Raw genomic sequence first — 22729 nt, 5'->3', positions numbered from 1 at the left:
CAACCATAACCTAACTCTAGCACTAAACCATGTCCCTAAGAACCTTGCCTGAACACCTTTTAAACACCTCCAGGGATGGTGACTAAACCACTGCCCTGGGCAGCCTGTTCCAATGCCTGACAACCCTTTCTATGAAGAATTTTTTCCTGATATCCAATCTGAACCTCCCCTGGTGCAACTTGGGGCCATTTCCTCTTGTCCTATCACTTGCTACTTGGGAGAAGAGACCAACACCCTCCATGCTCCAAGCTCCTTTCAGGCAGTTCAGAGATCAGAAGGTCTCCCCTCAACTCCTGTTCTCCAGGCTGAACCTTCAGGTCCCTCAGCTGCTCCCATCACACTTGTGCTCCAGACCCTTCACCAGCTCCGTTCCCTTCTCTCAACTTGCTCCAGCACCTCAAGGTCGTTCTTGTCATGGGGGGCCCAAAATGGAACACAGTATAAGGTGGGGTCTCACTAGTGTCAAGTACAGTGGAATGATCATTTCCCTGGTCCTGTTGGCCACACTATTCTTGATACAATTCCTCTTCTACTCCCCTTTGCTTCTGCTCCTGCCCACCCACACAGGCCTTGTTTTGGCTCCAGCCCTCTCAGCTCCCCTCCACTGTCAGAGAGGACATGACAGCCATCACAGCTGACAAATACCTTTAGGGCTAGACACTTCCCTCAAAGTTTTTTCCAGGTTTCTGCTGTAATTTTCCAATAAAAACTGGCTGAGTCTCAGTTTTTTCTTGTTCATGTTTGAGCAAACTTACTTGGTTTTCTGCTTGAAACATTAACCATTCTCCAAGAAATAAAAATACAAAGAGCCTGGTGAAATTCCAGGGGCATTTAAAAAGGACTTTTGCCCATCAGGAGGTCACTTTCAGGGGGATAACATGTGATGGTCATGTTTGAAGTCTTTTGGAGTTTAGAAAGAGAGTTTGGGCATCCTGGGCAGGGTTTTGCCTCTCAACCACAGGCAAGCTGGAGGGCAGCAAATGCACGATCTCTCCTGCAACTATTTGCAGTGGGAGTACTCTGGGGCAGCTGTTGCAGATGTTTGGCTGATGGAATGTGAAGCTCCCTGAGCTTGCAACTTGCCTGTAGCCTCCAGGGACATCCCTGGCTCTAACCTTGGAGACAGCCTCCACCATTGTCAATCACTCTTTCTACATGCTCCAGTTCTCTCCATGAGAGAGTGGAGGGTCTAACACGTAGGACAGCAGGTCGCAGGAGTCAACATTTCCTGGAGACATCTGGGAAAGTATTTTTTTCTGTGACTGTCACATTGCTATTGAATGTAGAACAGCCTGCACTGTTAAGTTCTGCACCAGTTGAACACCAGCTCATCCCTTGATCTCCTCTTTGACGGTTCTCTCTCTTCTCTGTCCATAATAAAACTAATATAGTGGTGGTGTTGGTGAAAGTCTCCCTTCGACCATGAAGTCTGGTGGCAGCGAGCTGAGCACCACAAGCAGGCGGCTGTTGATGAAACAGTCAGAGCTTGGAAACTTGTTCATGCCTTTGAGCAAAGTGCTCCACTTAAGCTCATTAGCAGTATAAACACACATTTGCTGGCCAGCCGCCTCTGCCAGGGAAACTTCCTGCTCTTTCAGGGTCTTATCAATAGCTGCTGTGTCAAAAATGAACCCAGGGGATGGAAGCAGGGAGTAAAAGCCACAGCTGGCTGTCTCCTCCCAAGAGGATGGAGAAAAATGCCTTTTCCATACTGTAGCTGCCTGTTGCAGCATTGCTCTGCTCTCAGCCTCAAGCGTGTCCTGACCAAACTGGCTCATCTCAGCCAAAACCTCCTAGGCTTGTGGGAGGTCAGCCTTGCCTGGATGACAGCGTGGATGTAGCTCACGAGGCTCCAGACTCTTCTTCTCCTGCTCTCCAGAAATTGTGGCAGAAGAATACCTCGGTACACCAGAGAAGGCAGTTCATGGCCCTCAAGTGAAGATGTTGGATGATGCTAGGGGGCTGCTCGTTGGACACTTGCCCTGACTGCTGGCTGCTGCTCAGCCAGACTGTGATAAGGAGGGGTTTGTTGGATGTAACTGGGCAGCCTGTCCCATGAGGTCTGCTCCAGCATTATGCAATTACATCACCTGAGTCTTGCCTGTAGGTCTGGAAACATATCTTCTCAAGGAACATGAGCTACTTCAGGCATCTGTCAGAGGTGTTCCCTACATAAAAGCATAAGCAGATGGGTGATGAAAGAATCAGAGGATTGCCCTCACCAAGTCTTCCTGGGACACTATTCCTCCAACAAAGCCTTCTCAGGTGCTGGGCAAAGAAGGGCAGAGAAGACCTTTGTAGCCATTAACAGTGGGGCCCTCCATGCCTGTTTTTGGTGTTTTCGTTATCTGTAATCCATCCTCCATGTACATTCCTGCAGAGGAAGTGCTCACATCTCACTGCTCACAGAAAAGAGCCTGTTCGGTAGCTCCTGGAGGGGGTAGCTATTTCTGCTATGTGGTCTCTGACATGTTTTCTGCTGCCCAGATTCATCTGACTGCTGTAGCCCATGAAGTTGTCTTCTTATCGCTGCTTGCATGTTACTTTGGGGTGTGTGCGTGCACTGCTTTTTCATTCACTGGCCTCTGCTCATGAGACCCAGCCCCTCAAAGGGACACCAAATGTTAGACTCTGATGACCAGTGACTCTGGCCCCAGCAGCGAGGTTTAATGTTGTTTTACTTGTATCTTGCCCAGCAGCTTAAGCCATTATGTGTTATTAATAGGTTAATATTTAAAGGGAATCTATCCCGGGACCAGCTGTATTACGAATGAAATGCATCCTAGCCCAGAAATCTTTTACAGCTGGATAAGAAATTTATAATCCCTTTTCATCTCTGACACACTCTGTCTCTGCTGAGTTGTATCTTTAATTCCCAGAGCGGTTAACTGTGTATCTACGACAAGTAACTGAGTCCCTGCCCTGCAGTTCTCGCCCAGAGAAAATATACAGTTCCCAGTAAAATGGTGGGAAACTTCTTCCATTTTATCCACAGCATTAAAACCTGTCATGGAAATAATGTAAGCTGGTCAAAAGAGTGTGGTACAGTGAAAAACAACGGGTTTATAGTTGAGAAGGAGGCAGAATCAGCAGTATTCAGGATGACATAGTCTCCCTGTTCTCCCTCTTGGCAGGAGGAAGAGGATTCCTCATCCCTAATAAAAACCACGCTTGTCTCCCTTCATTCAGCACGTGCTGTGAGGGGCTACAAGCCCAGGTTGGGACTCAGAGCAGAAAGGATGGAACCCTCCCCAGTGCTCCATACAGCGCTGCTGCCTGTTTTCAGTAAGAGGAAATGCTCTGTCAGCTGCAGGCACAGGTCTCAATGAATAGCAATAGATCTGACATTGCCTGCCGAAGATAAGAACCACAAGTTTCTCAGCCCATCAACAGGACTTGGCAGCATGCTTGTAAATATTTTTGAGTTCAAAGATGTCCCTGCTGGTGCCACTGCCCAAAACAGGGGAGTTCTTCCTCACTTTAATGGGTCCTAGTTCACTCCAGTATAACAGCAGTTCCGCAGAATCCTCACTGGACCGGCATAGGCTTACTTGTGCATAACTGCTGGGAGGTGCTGCAGTCTGTGTTGAAACGGTTCATAGCTGACAGTTATAATAAATCCTCTTTTCGAGTTGTTGCCCTTTCACTTTAGGGGGAAACACACCCTCACAAACCATGGAGGACCAGGATGCTGATGGGCCAAACACATATTAACCACTGAGAGCTTGTGCACAGGTGTCTGCCCACTCTGGGGCTGGTTTGCAGGTTTGTGGGTATTGCTAACAGCAGCCGAGAGCAAGATCTGTAAGTGTACTGCACCCCTGCATGCTGCCAGGTAAACATGTCCACAGGGACGGCTGCAAGAGCATTCCTGTTCACCTTCTGCATCCCTCCGAGCTTCGCTACCTTCTGCTTCTAGGCTAGGAGCTGTTTACAACCAAGTCTCCACAACATTTGTTTTCTACCTATAGCTCATTGCCACACAAAAAAATAAATTCCAGTGTTTTCCCTGAGTTAGCCGATGTTCCGAATGTGGCATGGAAATGTGTTACAGTTAGAGAGAATTCATGTGATTAATGATTAATGCTGCTAACTGATTAATTACCTCATTTAGGCAGCTCTTATTCCAGCTTTGCAAGAAAATACGCATGAAAAATGAGGACAATATCCTCTTTCTGTATTACTGTATATATGGAATCACACTTCCTCTAAAAGATAAACACAAATTTATTTGAGAAAACAAATAACTGACACGTTTCCACAGTGCTTGTGCGTACATGTTGTCTCCAACATCTACCCAGGACCACAACCCCCTCGAAACCTGCACTGCACCATTGGAGAACCGGTGCTTGAGGAAAACCCTCCTCATGGAAAACGTGCATTGTTATATACATTGAAAAATCTAAAGTTTCAGGTGTAGATTATCTGAGCTGATAACCATGTACCTAGTATCAAATCTCTATGAGCAATTTCTAGACAAAAACTCCCTTCACCAACTTGGTGATAAGGTTTCTTATGTATATGTGCAGGCACATAAGGGGACATTGTTTAAAGGTTGGCTTGAAGAGTTGTCTTTTTTTGTAGAAAATGTAAAATTTTAAGTGGAAATTCACATACTAAGTAGTTAAAGGGAAAAAAATATATATTTTTTCAGCCAGTATTTTAGCATTCAGGATTTATTGTTTATGAACTATCAACGTTTTTTGTAGTTACCAGAATATGTAGCAAATACCTTTTGACAACAACAAGAAGACAATCTGGTATTCCAGGAAGGCAATGTAGCAAACCTGATCCCTATCTTTTCAGAAAGTCTCCAAAACTGCTCCAACAAACTGCTATCTGCAGAAATCTGACCTCTATAGAGAAAAAAACAATCACATTGTGCTGTAGTAAATCACAGCCAGATGTGACAGATGTACGTGCTCAGTGGCAAAGTTGTGCCCCTTAAGTTCAAGAGGAGTTTTCTGATGGAGTTGTTGAGCAGAAGGGTATCAGTGACCTGGTTAAGTACCAGAAGGATGTCCCGCTGTTGAACAGTTGGGTGCTGTTCAGACATAAGACATTACATTTACTAACTGAAAGTACCACACAGGAGGCACAACAGCCAGGCTGGACTCAAAATCAGGTATTTACTATTTGAGAGAGTCCAGTCTTCCAACATCAATCAGAAAGGCATGTTAGGAATTGTCAGAAAAGGGTTTGAGATCAAAAAAGAAATTATCTTTATGCTGCTCAATGTGTGTTTTGTTCCTGTCACTTGTGTTTCTGTCTGCCCAGTTCAAAGACTTTAAAAAACAGACAAAAAAAAAAAAAAATGAGAATCTTGCATGAGAGGGGTACTAAACAGCTGGGCTCTTGGCTCTGGGAAAGAAAGAAGTGAGGAAGAACCAGGTAATAGAGGTATAAGAACATGGTGAATGCTATGGAGAAGGAAGGGGATAGGAAGCAATTGTTCATTGCATGCCAAAATACAGAAATTTCAGACAACTCCTAGAGAGATAATACAGAAATTGGGGGTATCTCCTGAAAAGATGAGGCAGTGTGCCTCCGGTGAAGCAAATGGAGATGTTTTCCAATGGAGTAAGGCTGCATGAGATACACTCTTTATACCTAGATTTACATCTTGGAGAATTTATACCATACTACCCCCCAAATCCCTGGTTTTCTCCCCCATCCCTTGTTGCCTGGCTGAAGGGGCAATGCTGCTTTTCCCGCTCTCCCCAGCGTAAAGAGAAGCCTGGACCGACACCAGTTACCTGACGGCCAGTAAAATCAGTCCCACGAGAAACCCCCCCGCTGCCCCCACCGTCACCCCCCAGCCTGGCCGAGACAACCCCCCCCCACACGCTGGGTGTCTCCCCACGGCCGGCCTCTGCGCGGCGCCTTTAAGGCTCGGTGCGTGATGTCACTGTGCTGGGAGACCGGGACGGCGGGGCTGCCGCGGGGAGCGCGGTCGGTGGGACCCCCTGTCCGGCGGGTACCCCTTGCTCGGTGGGGATCCCCTGCCCGGCGGGACCCCGTGTCCAGCGGGGACCGCTGCCCGGCGGGACCCCTTGCCTGGCGGGACCGCTTGCCCGGTGGGGACCCTCTGTCCAGCTGGAGCTCCTGCGCGGTGGGACACCCTGCCCGGCGGGACCCTCTGCCCGGCGGGGACCTCCTTCCCGGCGGAACGGGCTCGGCGGCGCAGCATGAGCAGCGTCCAGCTGCAGGACTTCGCGGCGGGCTGGGTGGGCGGTAAGTGGTGCCGTGGGCTCCGGGAGTCGGGGCGGGGGGCAGGAGCGTATGTCGAAATAACATCCTCCGTGCCACCTACGGTCTGTGCCTCCGACCGGTGCGCTCATAGCAGCGGATGCGCGGTTTGTTTGCTTTGCTTTGGCCCAGAAGTGCAGTTTAATCCTGTTTCCACGGGCGGGATACTCAAAATGTGTCAGTACGTGGGGTGTTGCTGTGCGCCTCGGGAGGCGAGGGCCTCTGCCCGAGCCACCCCGCACGCCCCCGACCCCGCCGGCTCTACCGTCCTTGCTTTCAAGGCTGGAAGCACCACCGGGCCCGGAGGGGCACAGCCGGGGCTCACAGCAGCCAACCCGGGATCCCCCATCGCACACACCCCCGGGGAAGCACCGTCTGGCTTTGACCCCGTGGCCCCGACACGGCAAACGAGCTGGTGGCCAGGGAGGAATATTGATCCGATCTGCTGAAAATGCTGATTGCAAACACCGGGAAAACAGATGCAAGAAAGAAAACATGAGGATCTGAAAAGGCGCCACTCGTGTAGTATGTAGAACTGAAAGTTCCCACTGTGTTTAACAGCTGAAAAGGTGCACAGCTAAGCTGCCCGCTCCCGTGATGGGCTGCAGCAGCGGCTGGGCAGAGGGGAAAGTGAGGCATTGATCACTGCAGACCAGAGCTGTGCCCAGGCTACAGCTCACACCAGGCTTAGGAAGGGGCTGTGAGGTGGCTCACAGATCCCAACTGGCCAGACGAGTGTCATAGGTTAGCTGACTCCAAAACAGTGCAGAATTTCCATCAAAAGGTTATGCAAGCACCTGATTTTGGGGTCTTTGCAGCCTGTGGAGACTGTGCAGCATGCGGTCCCTCCCTCTGTCCCATTGACCTTGTGCTATGGCCGCACACCCCTGGGTTGGGACAAGATGTCTAGGGGGTGACCAGCCATCAGTGCTCAGTGTTGGTGGTAGCAGCCAGTTTTCACACCTAGTGCGGGGCCACAGGTGGTCTCAGGTTAAGGTCCAGGAGGAAAGGGGACATTTTATAATACATTTTTGAGTAAAGTCATAATGTGTTGACCAGGGAAATGATGCTCTTTTCAATCTTAACCCAAGCCAGAAATTTCTCTATAGCACTTGGAGACACTGGTTTGCACAGGGACTTGCAGATGCGGAAGAAGCACAAACTACCCACCATCTCCACAAACACCGAAAACTGCCTGTGTTGTTTGCTATAAGCACACAAAGCCATGTCCTGGCCATGGCACATGGGTTGCTCCATCCTCCTGGAGAACAGGGAAACCCCACCACAGTGGCTCCTGGCAGCAAATGACATGGGGGGGAGGGCAAGATGGCATGGAGGAATGGGCTAGTTTCTCCCAGAGAACCATGGGGAATGAGGCTGGATGGGACAGTAGAGCAGGATCCTCTTAATGTGAATCATCCTTGAGAGGTAGCTCTATAAACTGCTCTTAAAACAGTGAAGGATGAGGTTCATAGTTCCCATCAGCAGACATCTCCACAGCATCTCTGTTTGAGCCAGGAGAAGGCATTGCCTTGTGGCTAACCTGAATCTCACCATTTTGAGACCAACTATTTGCACAAGCTTACAAGAGTGCAATGGGGATTGTTCATGGACAGGTCATACAAACAACACCTCCTCCTCCCACTTGGATGAATTTGAGATGTAAAGTTGATGGAGTTCATACTGGGCATTGCTCTGGCCCAGTATGGCTGTTCCTGTGGAAATCTCTCCTCCTCCCTTATAAACCCATCGCTTCCTGTCCTGTTGCAAATACATCTTCAGTGTTTTGCATAATACTTTGCTTCCATTCCCAGGAGCCGCCAGTGTGATTGTGGGCCACCCCCTGGACACGATCAAGGTAAACCACTTTGAACCGTGCTCTCACCAACAGGGAGGTGGCCTCTCCAGATGACCCTTCAAAAGGCCTTCACTTTCCTCATCACCCCAAGGGAGAATTTAGCCTGAGTAGACATGTTTTCATAGGCTTTAGCCTTTCTTCATCTCCAATGCCAATTTTGAATGAGAAACTAAAAGAACTGGCTGATATGTGTCAGCTCCTCCAGTGAGGTTTAATGCTGAAAATTAAACTGGCCTTGCTTAATGTGTGGTTTACCAAAGAGTTCTGCAATGTTTTACTGAACTGTACCACAGACAAATATTCAAAGGGCAATAGAGAAACTCTATTTGCTTTGCTGCAGGCACATTTTACGTGTTTTCCTCGTGTTGTCAGGGCTGGAAGAACAGAGTGCCGAAATCGTTATCCCAGGCCTATGGGGTGCAATATTTGCTATTCCTGCAAGACAACTTTCTTCAGAGAGAATGATTTATATAGATGTAAGAAGATACTTGCTAGCATAATGTAGAGGAACTCATGCACACACCAGTACAGCCTGACCCAACAGAGCTGACCATTCCTACTGAAGCAGAGATACAGAGGAAGACCCTGTTCTTCTTCCTTTCTGCTTTTGCAGTGTGATAGGCACCTCAGGCCATCTTTCACCATTTAAAATGTTCTGCCCACGTGCTCTGATCTGGTTTGAGCCTCATTGCTGGCACCAGGCTGGGCTGTCAGATGCAGCAGACTCAAAGCCAGTGGCCCTGCTTGCACCTTAGACACCCTTGGAGTGTGATGGGGAGGAGGTAGGGTCCAGCACGATCCACACCATGTCCTTTCCCCAGCCGTCACAGCCATCCCCTTGCACAAAGCTGGCTCTCCTGGGGTCAGGAGGTCACCTGCACACCCTCTCCTTTCTGACCTGCTGATATCAGCCCCAGGAGCATCGCCGTGCGAGGACGGGTGTAGGCCCAGAGATGCCAAGGCAATCCCCATCTCAGGCTGGATGTCAGGGCCAGGTTTGGAGGATTTCAGCAACAACTAAGAAAGGATCCTGTTGGGAAGCATCCAGTTTCTGGATGCCAAGAAAGAGCAAGCCCATCCTTCAGTGCTTATAAAGACAACTGTCAGACTGACCCTTGCTTGCCCTTGGCTTTGGATATTGCCTGGGAATACCAAGTAGGCAAACTTGTTATCTTTCCAAATTTAGGGGGAGTGGAAAGGGGAGTTTTTACATAGCACTAAGCCAGCAAAGGGGCAGCTGAGCAGCATTCGCAGTCTCCGGGCAATGGAGGGACAGGACTGAACGAAAACTGGATGGGTTATGTGGTATCTGCACCACAGTTGCCATCAAGCAGATCTCCTCCTTCAGCTGGCCCCTTCCCAGCATTGCAGCTTCCATCAAACTCAAGCAGCTATTTTTCCACAGCCCTGCAAAACTCTTTAGAGTTTTACATTTGCTCACTTTTCACCATCCACGTTGCATTTATTTCCCCAGAACTTTCTTCAGTTTCTGGGTGCCACTGAAGGGCCCTGTCTAATTAAAACGTAATGAAAAGAGGAAGTTTCCTGAGGAGTATCCATACTGGGATCAGCTGACTTTGACAGAGATGCTAGCAGGGGTTTCAGCTCCATGTGTTAACAGCTTAGCTAAGGGGCATACGCATGAGAAGCAGCTTGTGAGGACAGGCAGTTGCCCTGAGTTATTCAAAAAATGTATTAACTTGTACCTCTGAATACCTGGTTACTGTGTAAAAGAATAAAAAACAAGCCCATGGAGGCAAAATGGAAATGTCTGGGCTAAGTGTTCAGATGAAGCCAGGAGGGATGCAGTGCTGTGCACCCTGGTTACCCTGTCCCAGGCTCCCCGAGGTGCAACCGGTTCCCCCAACCCCGTTACCCCCAGCGTGAGTCACGGCACACACAGGTCTGCACCCCGGCCTGGGCCTGCCCGTGTTGCACAATGTTTGCTGCATGAGCCACAGTCACATCTTCATGTACCAGCTTGTTTATAGGGGCTCGGTAAATATTCTGCTTTTGCTGCTGCCTTCTCTGTGGCCAGGTGTGGAGCGGTGCTGGGCGCTCGGTGCTCGATATGAGCAGACGGCTGCACGGAGCAGCCCTGGGGTGAGAGGTGAGCCTGAGGTTTGCTGCTTCCCACTCCCCAGCCAGGGTCCCATGGCAGCATCCCATGGCAGGGCCCTGGGCAGGGCTTTGGGCCAAATGATTGTATCATTAAACCTGCCATTTGCTGTCCAAAAGCTCTCCCCAGGCATGAACTTGGGAAGACACTACTCTGTGCTTTAAATTCCCAAGTGAAGTTCCTGCTTCACCCTGGTGTAAGTCAGGGCTGAGCCACTGGAGTGGACTGGGCACTGTCCATCCAGGCTTCATTTTGCCATTCGTGCTAGCAGCAGCTTCGATGGAAATGATGAGAAATATTGTCCCCATTCCCTAAAAACATCCTAAATAGAGCACATGTGAGTATCTTCCAATTAAAACTGAGCTCTGGCTTCAGGCAAAATTAATTGCTGAAGCCCCAGGTCCTGTGAATCAAACAGGGTTTCCATTTCCTCACACATCTCTAAGTCCAAACAATGGATCACTTGTTAGGATTCTTTTATTGTAAACTTGTGAGCAGCTTGAATGAAATATGATCTAAATATGCCCGTGTATATGTATGTGTGTGTGAAAATGAGAAAGTATTTTGAAGCATACAAGCTTTGTCGTGATTTACACGCCATTTCTGACAGCTGCCATAGGCATCTTTTCGAAGGGGTATAACCATTGCTTTCCAGAAACAAAAATATCATTTTGAAAATGATGTAAAAATGTATTTTTGAGTGAAGCATGGAGAATTTCTGAGATGGAGCTGAATTATTTTTGGCTTCATTTAGTATTTCTATGCCTTAAAATCTACCTTGAACAGGAAGGGCCCTGCAAGCATCCCAGGAGAGCTCTCCTCTCCATCCTTCAGCAATACATTCAAATGGAGGAGACCACATTGCTCTCGAATTGCCACATAAATCAGGACCTTGCTTAACAGCACTGTACACCAGCAGTCTGCCCCAAGCACTGTGCTGGGCCAGGGTAGCTGCTCTGGACTCCAGAGCAATTTGACGGTCAGTTCCAATTGACAGACAATTCCAGATGTTGCAGAAGCTTCAGACCTCTGAGGTCCCATTTAGCCCTGCTTCTGGCAAAGTTCAAGGGAGATGGATGCATATATCTCTTTTTTTTTTTTCTGTGTTTTCTTAACAACTAAGGAAGGATTCTCTCTCAAAGCAAAGTACTTATTGTTTATGTAGCTTGAGCTTCCACTGGACTAGAAGCATGGGATTTTAATTGCATTTCATGAATTCCTTTTGCAGACTCGTTTGCAAGCTGGGCAAGGATATGGGAATACACTCAACTGTGTTCTCACTGTGTACAGAAATGAGTCTGTAAGTAGTTTATCTTGCTTAAAATGTGCTGCTAGAAAATGCAAATAAATAAATAGATAAATACATAAAGCAATTATATAAAATCAGAGTTGACTCCAGCAGTTATATGGTGCAACTGAGCCTGCAAACCCATACAGCCTCCCCTTGCTTAACTCCAAGGTAACTTTCTTGGTTACTCCTACAGGGAAAAGACAGATCCCTGAAGTGACAAATGACACTGCCCATGTCTCTGCATGGGTCAGGGTGTTACATCCACAGTGACTGTTTTGCTTGTACCTGCTGGCAAAGCTGTACTGGAGGTATTTTGCTGACTTTGGTGGTGGCAGGACAGAATGTGACCATAAGAGGGACTTGACATGGGTTTCTGTGCTTTCAACATATCCTGTATTCTGCACAATTTTTACAGCTTTTTAGCAGTATGAATAAATTTTCGTTTGCTCAGTATGTGCAAGCGGTTGGTTCCAGGAGACATCTGGTCCTTGGATTTGTGTTTCTGGCCTGATGGACAAGTTGGGATTTATTCTGCTCCATCCCATTTGCTCTCTTAACTCCTGCTCCCTTCCTTGAGCAGGTGGCTGGCTTCTTCAAAGGCATGTCCTTCCCACTGGCCAGCATCGCTGTCTACAGCTCCGTGGTGTTCGGCGTCTTCAGCAACACACAACGGTTCCTCAGCCAGCTCCGCCACGGAGACCCATCCCATACACCAGTGCTTGCCGATGTGGCTCTGGCCAGCATGGTGGCAGGGTTTGTCTCCGTGGGCATCGGCACTCCCGTGGACCTGGTAAAGATACGGCTACAGATGCAAACGCATCCTTACATTGAAGGTAGGAAGCAAGAGTTTCTTTTTGCTTTCTCTGCCAGTCCTTGGTGTTTGCCAAGAGCTTTAGGACAACTTTGCTTCAAGGCCTGGCTCTCTGATGTTTCCTTCTGTCTCAGGATGGACCCCATCCTCCTCAGCTCAAGAGCAGAGGGTTTGTCAATGACATTGATCAGATCTCTGCTGGCATTTCCAGCTGATTGGGATCTATAACGAACACGGGGCAGGTCTGCTCAGGACCAGGAGCCGTTGAAGCCACCTTCCCCACATGGCCATGGGGCACAAACAGTGAGTCCCCAGGCTGTGGGGTCTCCTGCCAGCAGTAGTGCCAGCTCCCCATTGCCTGTTGCATACTCTCAGTCCCATGTATATTTGCCCACAAACCCCTCTCTGTTATTCCACTCTCCTCTGTTCAAAAGCAAAAATTTCACATGTACATTTGAAAACCACTGGCTTATTTGGGGTAGAGTTACAGGTAAGCCAGGTGCAGGCAGGATGGATGATCTGGTGGAAGATGACCCTGCTCATCACAGTGGGGTTGGACTAGATGAGCTTTGCACGTCCCTTCCAACCCAAACTATTCTATGATTCCATGATTCTGTGAGTCAGGAGGGGATGCATGGGCAGCTGTAACCTCTCCAGAAGCTGGAGGCAGAAGGAGCTGCTTTTGCTTGTGACAGCAGCTGAATTTCATTGCAGGCTGCAAACCCTGCCAGAGCACGTGTACAGCCAAAGGAAGAGACAGCACAGCTTCAGAGCTGAACACCTTGAATTTCAGCAGTTTCATTAACACCTTTCTCACAATTATCATTGTAGTGTTTAACTGTAAAATATTGACTTTTTTTTTTGTATTGCTTCGATGAAATAATATTATGTCAATTTTTAAAAGTTTCCATGCAGCTTAACCCTTTCCAAAACAAACTTGGTCTACATGGGAAGGGCCACACTCTGAAGATGCCAAGGCTTTCCAAGATGCAACTTGACACCAGATTCAGTTAAAATCCATGAAAACTGGGCACATAGACTTAAATTCAATTGGAAATATCACAGGGCACACATTGGGAGGCATGCCATGCATCTAAGAAGAATCTGTCCCAAAGTGTTTAAATGTCTTTAAAAAATGGACCTAGGTCCTCTTTCTTAAAACCATTTTTTTTCCCCCACACTAGATGTTGATCTCAGTAAAAGAAAATGGATGGCAGTGATTTCTGTTGGATGGTGGTGGGCTTTTAAGAGGAGTTCTGTAGCAATATAGCTACTATAACAGTTATATCTTTATTTGCAGCAAACATTAAAATAAAGCCCACAGTTCCTGGATTTCCTGTGTACCGAGGCCCAATTCACTGCTTCAGGACAGTCCTACAGAAAGAGGGGATAGCAGGAATATACCGAGGCATGGGAGCAATGCTTCTGAGGGATGTTCCTGGGTACTGCCTCTATTTCATCCCTTACACATTTTTCTGTGGATGGATTACCCCTGATGGATGCATTTCCCCTAATCCCTCCTCTGTCTGGCTGGCAGGTGGTGTAGCAGGTAAGCACCATTTTATCCCACCATACTGGCAAAACAAGGACAGGAAAGTTCCCGGAGGAGCAACCACAGCCTCCTGGTCACAAGGGGAGGACAAGGGGCTGAATGACCTTCCTTCCCCAGGGCCAGGTCCCCTGGCACCACAGCTGCACCTTACGATTTGACAAACTTCATGGAAGTCGTGTTAGCAGTTCTTCATCAAGCTCAACGTCACCGAGAAGGAAAACAGCCAGTGCCTTCCTCTCCCTGGCTGTCTCACGGCAGCCTGTGTGTTTCCTTGCCAGGGATACATGGCAGACAAGATGCCTCCAGAAGAGGACTTCAACCTGTTGGCTGCCCACCGGGAGGGTACGCACCCTACCCACACCCAGCACAAGCAGAATTAACTGTTATTGATCTTTTTTTCCTGTCCCCCATCAAGCCTACAAGTGTAAAGCTGGCCCCTACACCCACTCCCCATTTCCTGGCCGTTTCTAAACTGCAGACCCCAAAATTTAGATCAATCCTTAGCTCAGACAGTGATTACAAAACCACCTCTCTGTTTCTCCTGGAAATAACCAGACCCCTGGCCCAACTGGACAGCTTCTCTTGTATGCCCCAACACTCACGTAGGTTCAAACTCTTGTCTGCCCAGCTGGGCCACGTATTGCGGTGCGGTCACATGCTGACCTTTTCAGAGAGGCAGAACATCCCACCTGGCTGCAGGATCAATGTAAATAGATGGTTTCTTTATAGGAATGATGAGGTATCTCAGCTGCATGGAGCCTAATCCTGGCTGCATGAGATGGACCAGCCTCTTATTTGCATTCTCAGCTCAAATTTTGCTTTTCAACACTGAGGACTCCAGTTTTTCTGAAACTGCCCCAAATGGCACCTCCCTCAGGCTCTTCCCATGGCATGTCCATGTTCCACCAGAAGCACGGCAGAAGACTCATTTGTACCTGGGGAAGCACCTCCTGGGCTGCCTACATTTGATTACCAGTGTAACCCCCAAAATCTCAATCCTTCTTCCAGAAACAGGGAACTTTGCCCCCAGAAATACCATTCCCGTGCTTGAGCAGGGCAAATACCTTGAAAGGAAAACACCATGAATATAATGTGATAGAGAAGAGGTGAATTTCTGAGTTCACTGACCTGCAGCCAAGGAAATACACAGAATAAATGGTTTAAATACTTTTGCATTTTTCTAGGAGCCATTTCCTGGGGGACTGCAACTCCAATGGATGTTGTGAAAAGTCGTCTTCAGGCAGATGGAGTTTATTTAAACAAGTACAAAGGGACCTTTGACTGTATCTTGCAGAGCTACCAGAACGAGGGCTTAAAAGTAAGTGGTATTTGAAGTACAATTTGGGTATTAGGCCTTTAATTTTCAACCAGGAAATAGAATGGCTGCTACAAACCTATCTGCAGGGTTGAGAGGCAGCTAAAGCCCGTCTGCTAAATTATAATAATGACAGTAGGTAATTATAGTGCAGATTCTTTCTAAATCATAATAGTGAGAGTAATAATGTGCCTTACAGCAATTAAAAAATAAATGGCTGGGGGTCACAGTCTGCTGGTGTAATTAACTTAAAAAGACACTTCATGTCAGTACCTTTAATTGTGGATATGATTTGACTTATTGTAAATCACTGGTAGAAAATCTTGCTTCTGTGACAGCTACTACAAAATGCAGAGGTCAAATATTTCCCATTGACACGGAAGTCAATGGGACCTGATTCCAGTGGGACCATGCTGGCACCCAAAATGCATTTGGTCACTTTGGGCAATGCTTTGGTGGAACTCATGCTGCGGTTTGCACTGCCCACCCTCATTTTCCGCCAAGACAGAGTCGGTTGAAAATGCTCTTAAATCAAAATTGCTTCAGCTTCAACCATGAAGAAGGGCTGTGTGCCAAAAGAAAACTTATCTCCTTTTTCTGACTTTGTATACTAGTGTAATTAAAGTAGTTTGTTCTACCTGCAAACTTTGCCTCAGTTAAACTTGAATGGCAGAGAACTGGGGTTTGCAGCTTTATTGCACTGCCAATGCATGGTTATGAGAAGAAATATCTTCTGATATTGAAGTAAATCTGTAATTAAGCTGTCATCACAACATCACATGGACTCTTAGCTCCAAAGTGTTAATTTTTACCTTCTGAGGGAAAAGTAATAAATTACAAAAAATAAGCTGCAAAATCACAAGTCATTGTGATTTAAATATTTGTCGACATGTCACTATATTATGGCAGCTGTCTCAGGAGCCTGCAGCCTCCTTTGTGTTTTGCCATTATGTGAAGAATGTCACAGCCATATGAAGCGCAGGCACCTGGAGAGATGCTGAAGCCCAAGTTCAGATGGTCAGACATAGCAGGGTAGCTGAAAAGGGAATTTCCATGTGTTTTTTCTCTGTCTCCATCCTCATCCTCACCTCGTACCCTCCTTGCCCTGCCTCACAATTAAAAACTAATTCAGGCACTTAGTTTTTTTTTGTGTTAGAGGTCTGAGCTGCTTACAGTTTTTCTGCTCTCACGCCCAGCACCCAGACCAAAACTGGCAATAGGACTGAGTAATAGTTGATGATAACACTAGATCTTTCTCTCGTAAGGAAAATCTTTTTATGTGTTGGGAGAGACACAACTGGTAAACAGCAAACCCAGCTCTGGATGTTTTCATTTGGAGATGAAGGAACAGCATTTGCAGTGCTGAAAATAATTGCCTGTTGTACACAAAAAAAAAAAAAAAAAAGCAATATAGCCCTCTTCTTTCTCCACAGTCAGGTGTGTTCATCCTGATGTGAAAAACTGATACCTCTGGGCTTTTAATCACAAATCTTCATTATTATTTAATCTGTCTCTCTCATGTTATTTTATGGGTACTGCAAAAATGTGAATTGCCTCCCAGAAAATTATATCTTTCCTAGAAAAACAAAACACCCTAATAAATCAAGAAATATCTGAAATATCCTAATATTGCAATTTCTCATTGCAAACATCATCCTAAATGATGTGAAGATGTCTTGATTTTCTTGTACAAGTCAGCACTGAATTTATTGGATACAAGATATGGTCATGTTCAGCAGAGCTCAGTATTTCAGGGAAAATACTGGTTAGACACTTATATCTATGGGCTTCTGGTCTTGCAGCTGAGATCTTCCCTGCTTTCCCACAGCAGCCATGGGAGCTTTGCCTTTGTAAACCCTGGAAGGGAACTCGCTTTGCTGATGCTACTTTTCATGTCTGTTCTGAACTTCTGGTGTTTAGATAAGTGACCACAGTGATTAGCCTGGGTGGTTAATGGAGTGGTTTGGTGAGGAACAGGCCAGCAGAGATACTCCCTGCAATCATCATTTTGTAAACAGGCTCAGCCCAGAGTGAGTGGTTTATGCACGGCCGTGCATGTACCAGGCAATGGTGTCTGGAGCAAGGGGGTGGTTCTGAAGGGGGACAAGCCAGTGCCAGGAGCTACAACAGCCCCTTCTCTACTTTCCCAAAAGCACTTTACTGTTCAGCACTTAACAGCCACAGGGTCTTTCACACTTGCAAGTGCCAAAATCTTTTAAAAAAATATGTATTGAGCAGAATGGGAACTCTGGCTGTATAAATTTATATTCATTATCTTAATGAAAGAAAACTCTGGGATATATATGAACATCAAAGCTTGACCTTAGGAACCCACGTGACAATATCAGCTTCTATTGAATACTTTTTCCAAAGCTGGTGGCAGGAGCTAGCTCTCAGCAAGATACAGAATACATCTAATTTTCTGCTGATTGCAAAATTGTTTCTATGCCCAAAGGTGAAACCTGCAAAACAGCCCGTGTGGCACAGTGCCCACATCAGCCAGGCTGGCTCCAGCCACACCGTTCCCTCTCCCCTTCCCAAACATCTTCTGCACACACAGACCCAATCCCCAGAGTCAGAGTATTTGCTGCATGAAAGCAACAGCCTTCTTACTGCACCCAGGGGTCTGTATGATCCTCACACACTTTTGTATGCAAAGGGAAGGACGACCCATAGACAGGTAGGACAACATTGGAAGATGTTTTAGTTTCTTGCTTTCTGCTCTACTCCAGTGGCATGAGGCCATTTTTTACTCTCTATCTCTTGCAGCTGTTGCTGGCAAGCACAGAGGGGGGTCCGTAGGGACCATGGAGCACAATGACACCAAACCAGTGACTTCTGCCATTGAGTTTCTATTCTCCAACACAGACTTCAGCAAAAACTGGCAGTGAGAGCACATCTCCTGAGCAAAGCAAGATTTGGTTCTTCAGAATCCCACTGTAGCTTTATTCAATGTTTTCTTCTTAAAACAGCCAGTATATTCCTATGCTCTAACCTTTCTCCATCCCCAACAGGTCTTTTTTAGGGGCATCACGATCAATGCAGTGCGAGGATTCCCAATGAGTTCAGCCATGTTTCTTGGCTATGAACTTTCCCTCACAGCAATGAAAAGAGACCAAACTGAGACCAATCCTTAACTTCCAGGTCAGCGCATAAAGACCCTCTAGCTTTATTAAAATTAGACAATTAATCTTTTAATCAAATGGAGTTGCAATCGTACAGATCCTCTAAAAGTCAGATAACTTACATGGGTATCTACACCTGGATAATCAAACACTTTTCAAATTTCGGTCTGTGGGATGTGGAGCAGACAACAGATGAGCCAATGGATTTTGGTTTCATTCCAGATCTCCTGGAATTTCATTGGAATCCATCCTGATTGTTGTGATTGTTTCAATTAGTGTGAATCAGAAAAGAAAATCTGAAGGGAGAATATTCTCTAACATTTTTATAAGTTTTGAAATATAATTCTCACTAAACTCCCTGCACAGCATCCTTTCCTCCCCTGATCCATCCCCAAAGACCTGAATTTAAGCCCTTTCAAAGTGCCTTGACTATCAGCTCGCAGGTTTTTCATTCCCCTCATAAACTTATGGTTGCATTAAGGAGCAGCAATAAAAATACCTGATTACAGAAACTCTTTTAGCAGTTACATACTCAAACTTATTCTTGGAAGTCTTTGCTGTTTCCTGCAGTACTTTATAAACCTCCTTCTTTCTTATTTCAAAAGTGTAGTCAAGATGACCTGAAAGTCTCCTGCTTTCCTGAGCCAAATCAGCAGCATGGTGTTGGGGCTGCTCTGATCAAAGTCTCCTGTTCTGCAACTACAGCATCTGCTTTCTCTTCTGCCATGGACTTAGTCCCTGGAGGACTCTGAAAACTGCACCAGCTCAATGAAATCAAAAGACCCTTTTTTATCATATCTTTTTCTCTGTTGTCTAAAAGCACCTTAATAATTCCTGCATTGATGTTGGGGTTTTTCACCAATGACATTTTTCCCACTGAGTGGACAGAACCACTTCCCTTACCCACATGAGTGAGGCAGATTACACCCAAACCCAGCCCAACCAACATCAGTCACGGGAGTGTCTTTGGTACAGCACTGGGTACAACTTGTCTTTTTTGTGAACAAAGACAGGAGGAGGTGTGATGGGTGTGCTGGTGCTTTTCGTGTAGGAAGGTATGGATTCTCACCAAATCCCGGCTTGCTTTCAGGATCCATATGAATGGATACTCATGTTTCGCAGCATAAAACTCTCCAGTTTCCACAATTTGGGCAAGTTTATAATGAAAAGATGTGATGGGCTTCAACAACTTCAGTTTGTTATCTAAGGTATAAAGTAAATTGGGAAAAAGGAGGATATTAATTTCAGAGACGAAGCTGCTCTTTTTCATCAGAAAACAATAAAACCAGTCTGCATTTCACACTGATGGGTGCCTATCAGTTTACGTAACTCACCTTGTGTACACCTCCAGGGATCTGCTAGCGGCATCTCGTTGGACCACCTGATTTCCCTGATGTGACAGTCTAGCTTTGCCAATTGCCAAATCCTGTAGACTCCCACTTTTCAGCCTTGAGATACCACCAGCAAAGGAAGTCTCCTTAAAGGATGCAGAGTTTATCCCAAATTATTCTCTAAAATACACAGGCCAGCTTCAGACCTCCAGCTCTTTGATACAATCCCGCTGAGACAACTGGGGCAGACCCAAGTCTCTTTTTGCTCTACCTCAACCCTTCAATTATTCCAAGATCTTTTACATCATTATTATTGCTGTTAAATATCTCCATGCTTTATTTTCTAAGCATGGAACTTCTGATGCCAAAAACCAAGAAGAACTGGCTCTACTGGGACAAGAGGACTCTGGTGGCACTGGCAGGAGATGCTGAGAGGTAACAGCCTTGCACGCAGAGGGACATCTGGCATGGGGGTACAGTCTGGGCCAATACTGTCCTCTGGGAAATGTATGGTTCCACTCATCTTTCTCTAGAGAAGAATTCTGGGGAAAAAGCTCAGCAATGGCAGTTTTAGCAGATGCCCTCATAAAGGTTTTTGAAGACAACCTGGAGCAGCGATCCAGCTTTCCTCCAAAAAAGCTGGAGAAGGAAACTCCTATGCCCTCTTCCCTGGATTAATGGAGGAACTGGTGACAAGACTTGAAGACCTCAGCAGAAAGTGCCTAAAAACTCAACTCTGGAGCAGTATTCAGAAATGGGGTCCCCAACCTTGGACTCCGCTGGGGCCCAAACTAAAACCAGAAGTGTGGTTTCCCTCAAAACTGGCCTTAAAAAGTGGGAGAAACAGCTGGTGTTGTTTCATCTCAGGACTTGCAGGTGAGGAGGCTCATGGTGCCTCTGAGCTTGGCAAGAACACAGGGAACTGGTTTTGATAAACAATATAGATAAAATTGATGAGTCTTGACACAAGTATTTGTTTCTGCATTTAAGGATTCATCCTTTCCATGTTACCTGTTTTAATGCATATACATAAAATGTTCTCTAGATGTGTAATATCACATGTCTCCAGGGATAATACCTGGGAAGACTGTTTTTTCAGTGCAAATAAATGGTGTCACTCATCTGTCTACATTATGTAAAATGGACCACTAATTAATTAAACTGATGACATTTGCAACCAGCTGTGTGTCTGAATGATCCTGCCCTCACGGTGCCCAGGTTTGGTGTGGTCAGTGCCCCCCTGGGTGTAAAGCCCTGAGAACCACGTTGGCGTCACACAGTGATCTTTTCAGATATTCCTTATTCAGTTAAACCAATGTTGAGATGGACGCCCAGGATTTACTTGGACAAAACTCTTCTATAATACACACCCTCCATGAGCTGTCAGGGAGAGCCGTGCACTACCCGGCATTGAAAAGGAGCAGAGGGCAGAAAGCTTTTAACACAAAAATATGCAAAACAAGAGGGAAGTGAATAAAAGGCTTTGGCCACACGATGGCATCCTCGCCTGTGTCAGGCATGGCCATGTGCCACTTGCTGCACCGTTTTTGAGCTGCCAACCAACCTCTTTCTGCCTTGCTCCATTCAACCCCGAGTCCAGGTTTGCTGCCAGACCACCACACGCTCCTTTCCCAACAGGCAGCCCCACGGCGGGCAGCGTGCAGGTGATTTTGGGTGACCTTGCCCTGCAAAAGGCTGCCCTAGCCTGGTAGCACGAGATGCAACCCCTGGATGTACTGCTTCATGATTATATCACCCCATTAACATTCACACACAAACCATGAGTGAAGCAAAGTAACACCAGTCTGGACCTCGAGGGTTTTGAGGGTGACAGCAACCCTGGCCACCACACAGGAGGTTGGGCTGACGCTGGGTCAGGTGCGGCAGGGTCAGGAGAAGCAGCATTTGATGTACAGCACTTTGTGGCACTGTGGTACCCACTGCTGCGATGGATCACTGCAGATTCCTGCAAACAGAGCCTGATAAATAATTTCATCTTGCTTTTGATGTAGTTGTGTCACCAAGGAAAGAGGTCCAGTGGTGGGACTGAGTGATGCTGCATGGGGTCAGCCCCATGTCTCGAAGATGAGGGATGGCAAGTACAGTTTACACACACAGAAACCTGAAAGGTCTGTGTCTTGTGAATGTTTTTCTTTACGATATATCAAATGCCTTAATTTTTAGAGATAATACAAACAACGTTAGCCATTGATAGAAATTAGTATCTCTAAGGAATCTTTTTTGGGGAACTGCTCATGGGAGTGCAAACCAGTGCCTTGCCTGGCAGGCAGCCATACATACAGCTGATGCAAATCTCTTGTATGGGGCACTTGGTGGTTTTGCCCTGAATTACACAGAAGAAAAATCCCCTGTGTCAATGTAATCCAGGATACCTGCTCCTCTGTCAGTGCTGTGGCCATGGTGACCTGGTGTCGGTGGCACGTTCCCCGCACCACACACACTGGAGTGGGAGAAGGTGTCTGCTTCATAGTTTGTTCACAGATGCTCACAAAGCCCCACATTTCTGAGACAAATGCAGTAAATCCTGATACTGGTAAAAAATTAGAACAGAGACCAGAAGGATCAGGGATACCTACTTCTATGCTTTTCTTGCCTGGGATATGAAAGCATACTCAGACCTGTCATGCCTTAAATGAGCCTGTAATTGCCAAATTTTCATGTCACTGGTGGTGTTCCAGCTCTTACAACACGCCACATTACTTAATGAGAGGCTGGCTGTGTAGCTGGTTTTCCCAGTTTATACACTATGTAGTGCTATGGAAAGAAACAAAAGGTAACAGCAGCTTATTTCCCCAGTTTAAAATAATAATTAAAAAAAAATAAAAACAACCAATTTCCCAATGAAAAGCTATATTTCCGGAAAAGAGCCCTGACTCAGAGGAAGGTCTTTAGTGCTGTGAGAAGCTGTGTGATGCCCATGTGATGTGTGAGGTGGAGCAGGCTGGGGCTGCTCTCAGGCCAGGGGACAAGGAAGGGGCCAACTCACCACCCTGTTTCTGTATCCCCACTGCAGCTGGGCACCTGTAATGTCCTTGAGTCCTTCTCCCAGGCAGGGTG

General features: G+C 46.7%; 1 protein-coding gene across 8 annotated transcripts; it reads left to right on the top strand.

The window, feature by feature from the left end:
- The first annotated feature begins 5897 nt into the window (after positions 1-5897).
- On the top strand, positions 5898-20831 carry SLC25A48 (solute carrier family 25 member 48). Of its 8 annotated transcripts, none has more exons than XM_065849309.2 (8): positions 5899-6234; positions 8064-8107; positions 11455-11526; positions 12098-12350; positions 13629-13877; positions 15065-15198; positions 18210-18339; positions 20000-20831. In XM_065849309.2, the coding sequence occupies exons 1-7, from the start codon at positions 6189-6191 to the stop codon at positions 18330-18332; spliced, it is 921 nt and encodes a 306-aa protein (XP_065705381.1). In that variant the 5' UTR covers positions 5899-6188; the 3' UTR covers positions 18333-18339; positions 20000-20831. The 8 variants fall into 8 exon arrangements, with proteins under 8 accessions (XP_065705383.1, XP_065705384.1, XP_065705381.1 ...); XM_065849308.2 differs by having other exon boundaries at positions 19672-20831; XM_065849306.2 differs by lacking the exon at positions 20000-20831 and adding an exon at positions 18926-19062.
- Positions 20832-22729: the final 1898 nt, after the last annotated feature.

The sequence above is a fragment of the Patagioenas fasciata genome, chromosome 14 (assembly GCF_037038585.1).
Source record: "Patagioenas fasciata isolate bPatFas1 chromosome 14, bPatFas1.hap1, whole genome shotgun sequence".
Classification (NCBI taxonomy): Eukaryota; Metazoa; Chordata; class Aves; order Columbiformes; family Columbidae; genus Patagioenas; species Patagioenas fasciata.
The sequence above is the reverse complement of the archived record's forward strand: the minus strand, read 5'-3'. Positions and strand labels throughout refer to the sequence as shown.

Excerpts from the sequence above, each read along its gene's own strand:
- SLC25A48 (XM_065849312.2), top strand. The coding sequence starts at position 6,189 with ATGAGCAGCGTCCAGCTGCAGGACTTCGCGGCGGGCTGGGTGGGCG. Across the intron at positions 11,527-12,097 it reads CTGTGTACAGAAATGAGTCT|GTGGCTGGCTTCTTCAAAGG; the intron begins GTAAGTAGTTTA and ends TTCCTTGAGCAG. Across the intron at positions 15,199-18,925 it reads ACCAGAACGAGGGCTTAAAA|TGTAGTCAAGATGACCTGAA; the intron begins GTAAGTGGTATT and ends TTATTTCAAAAG.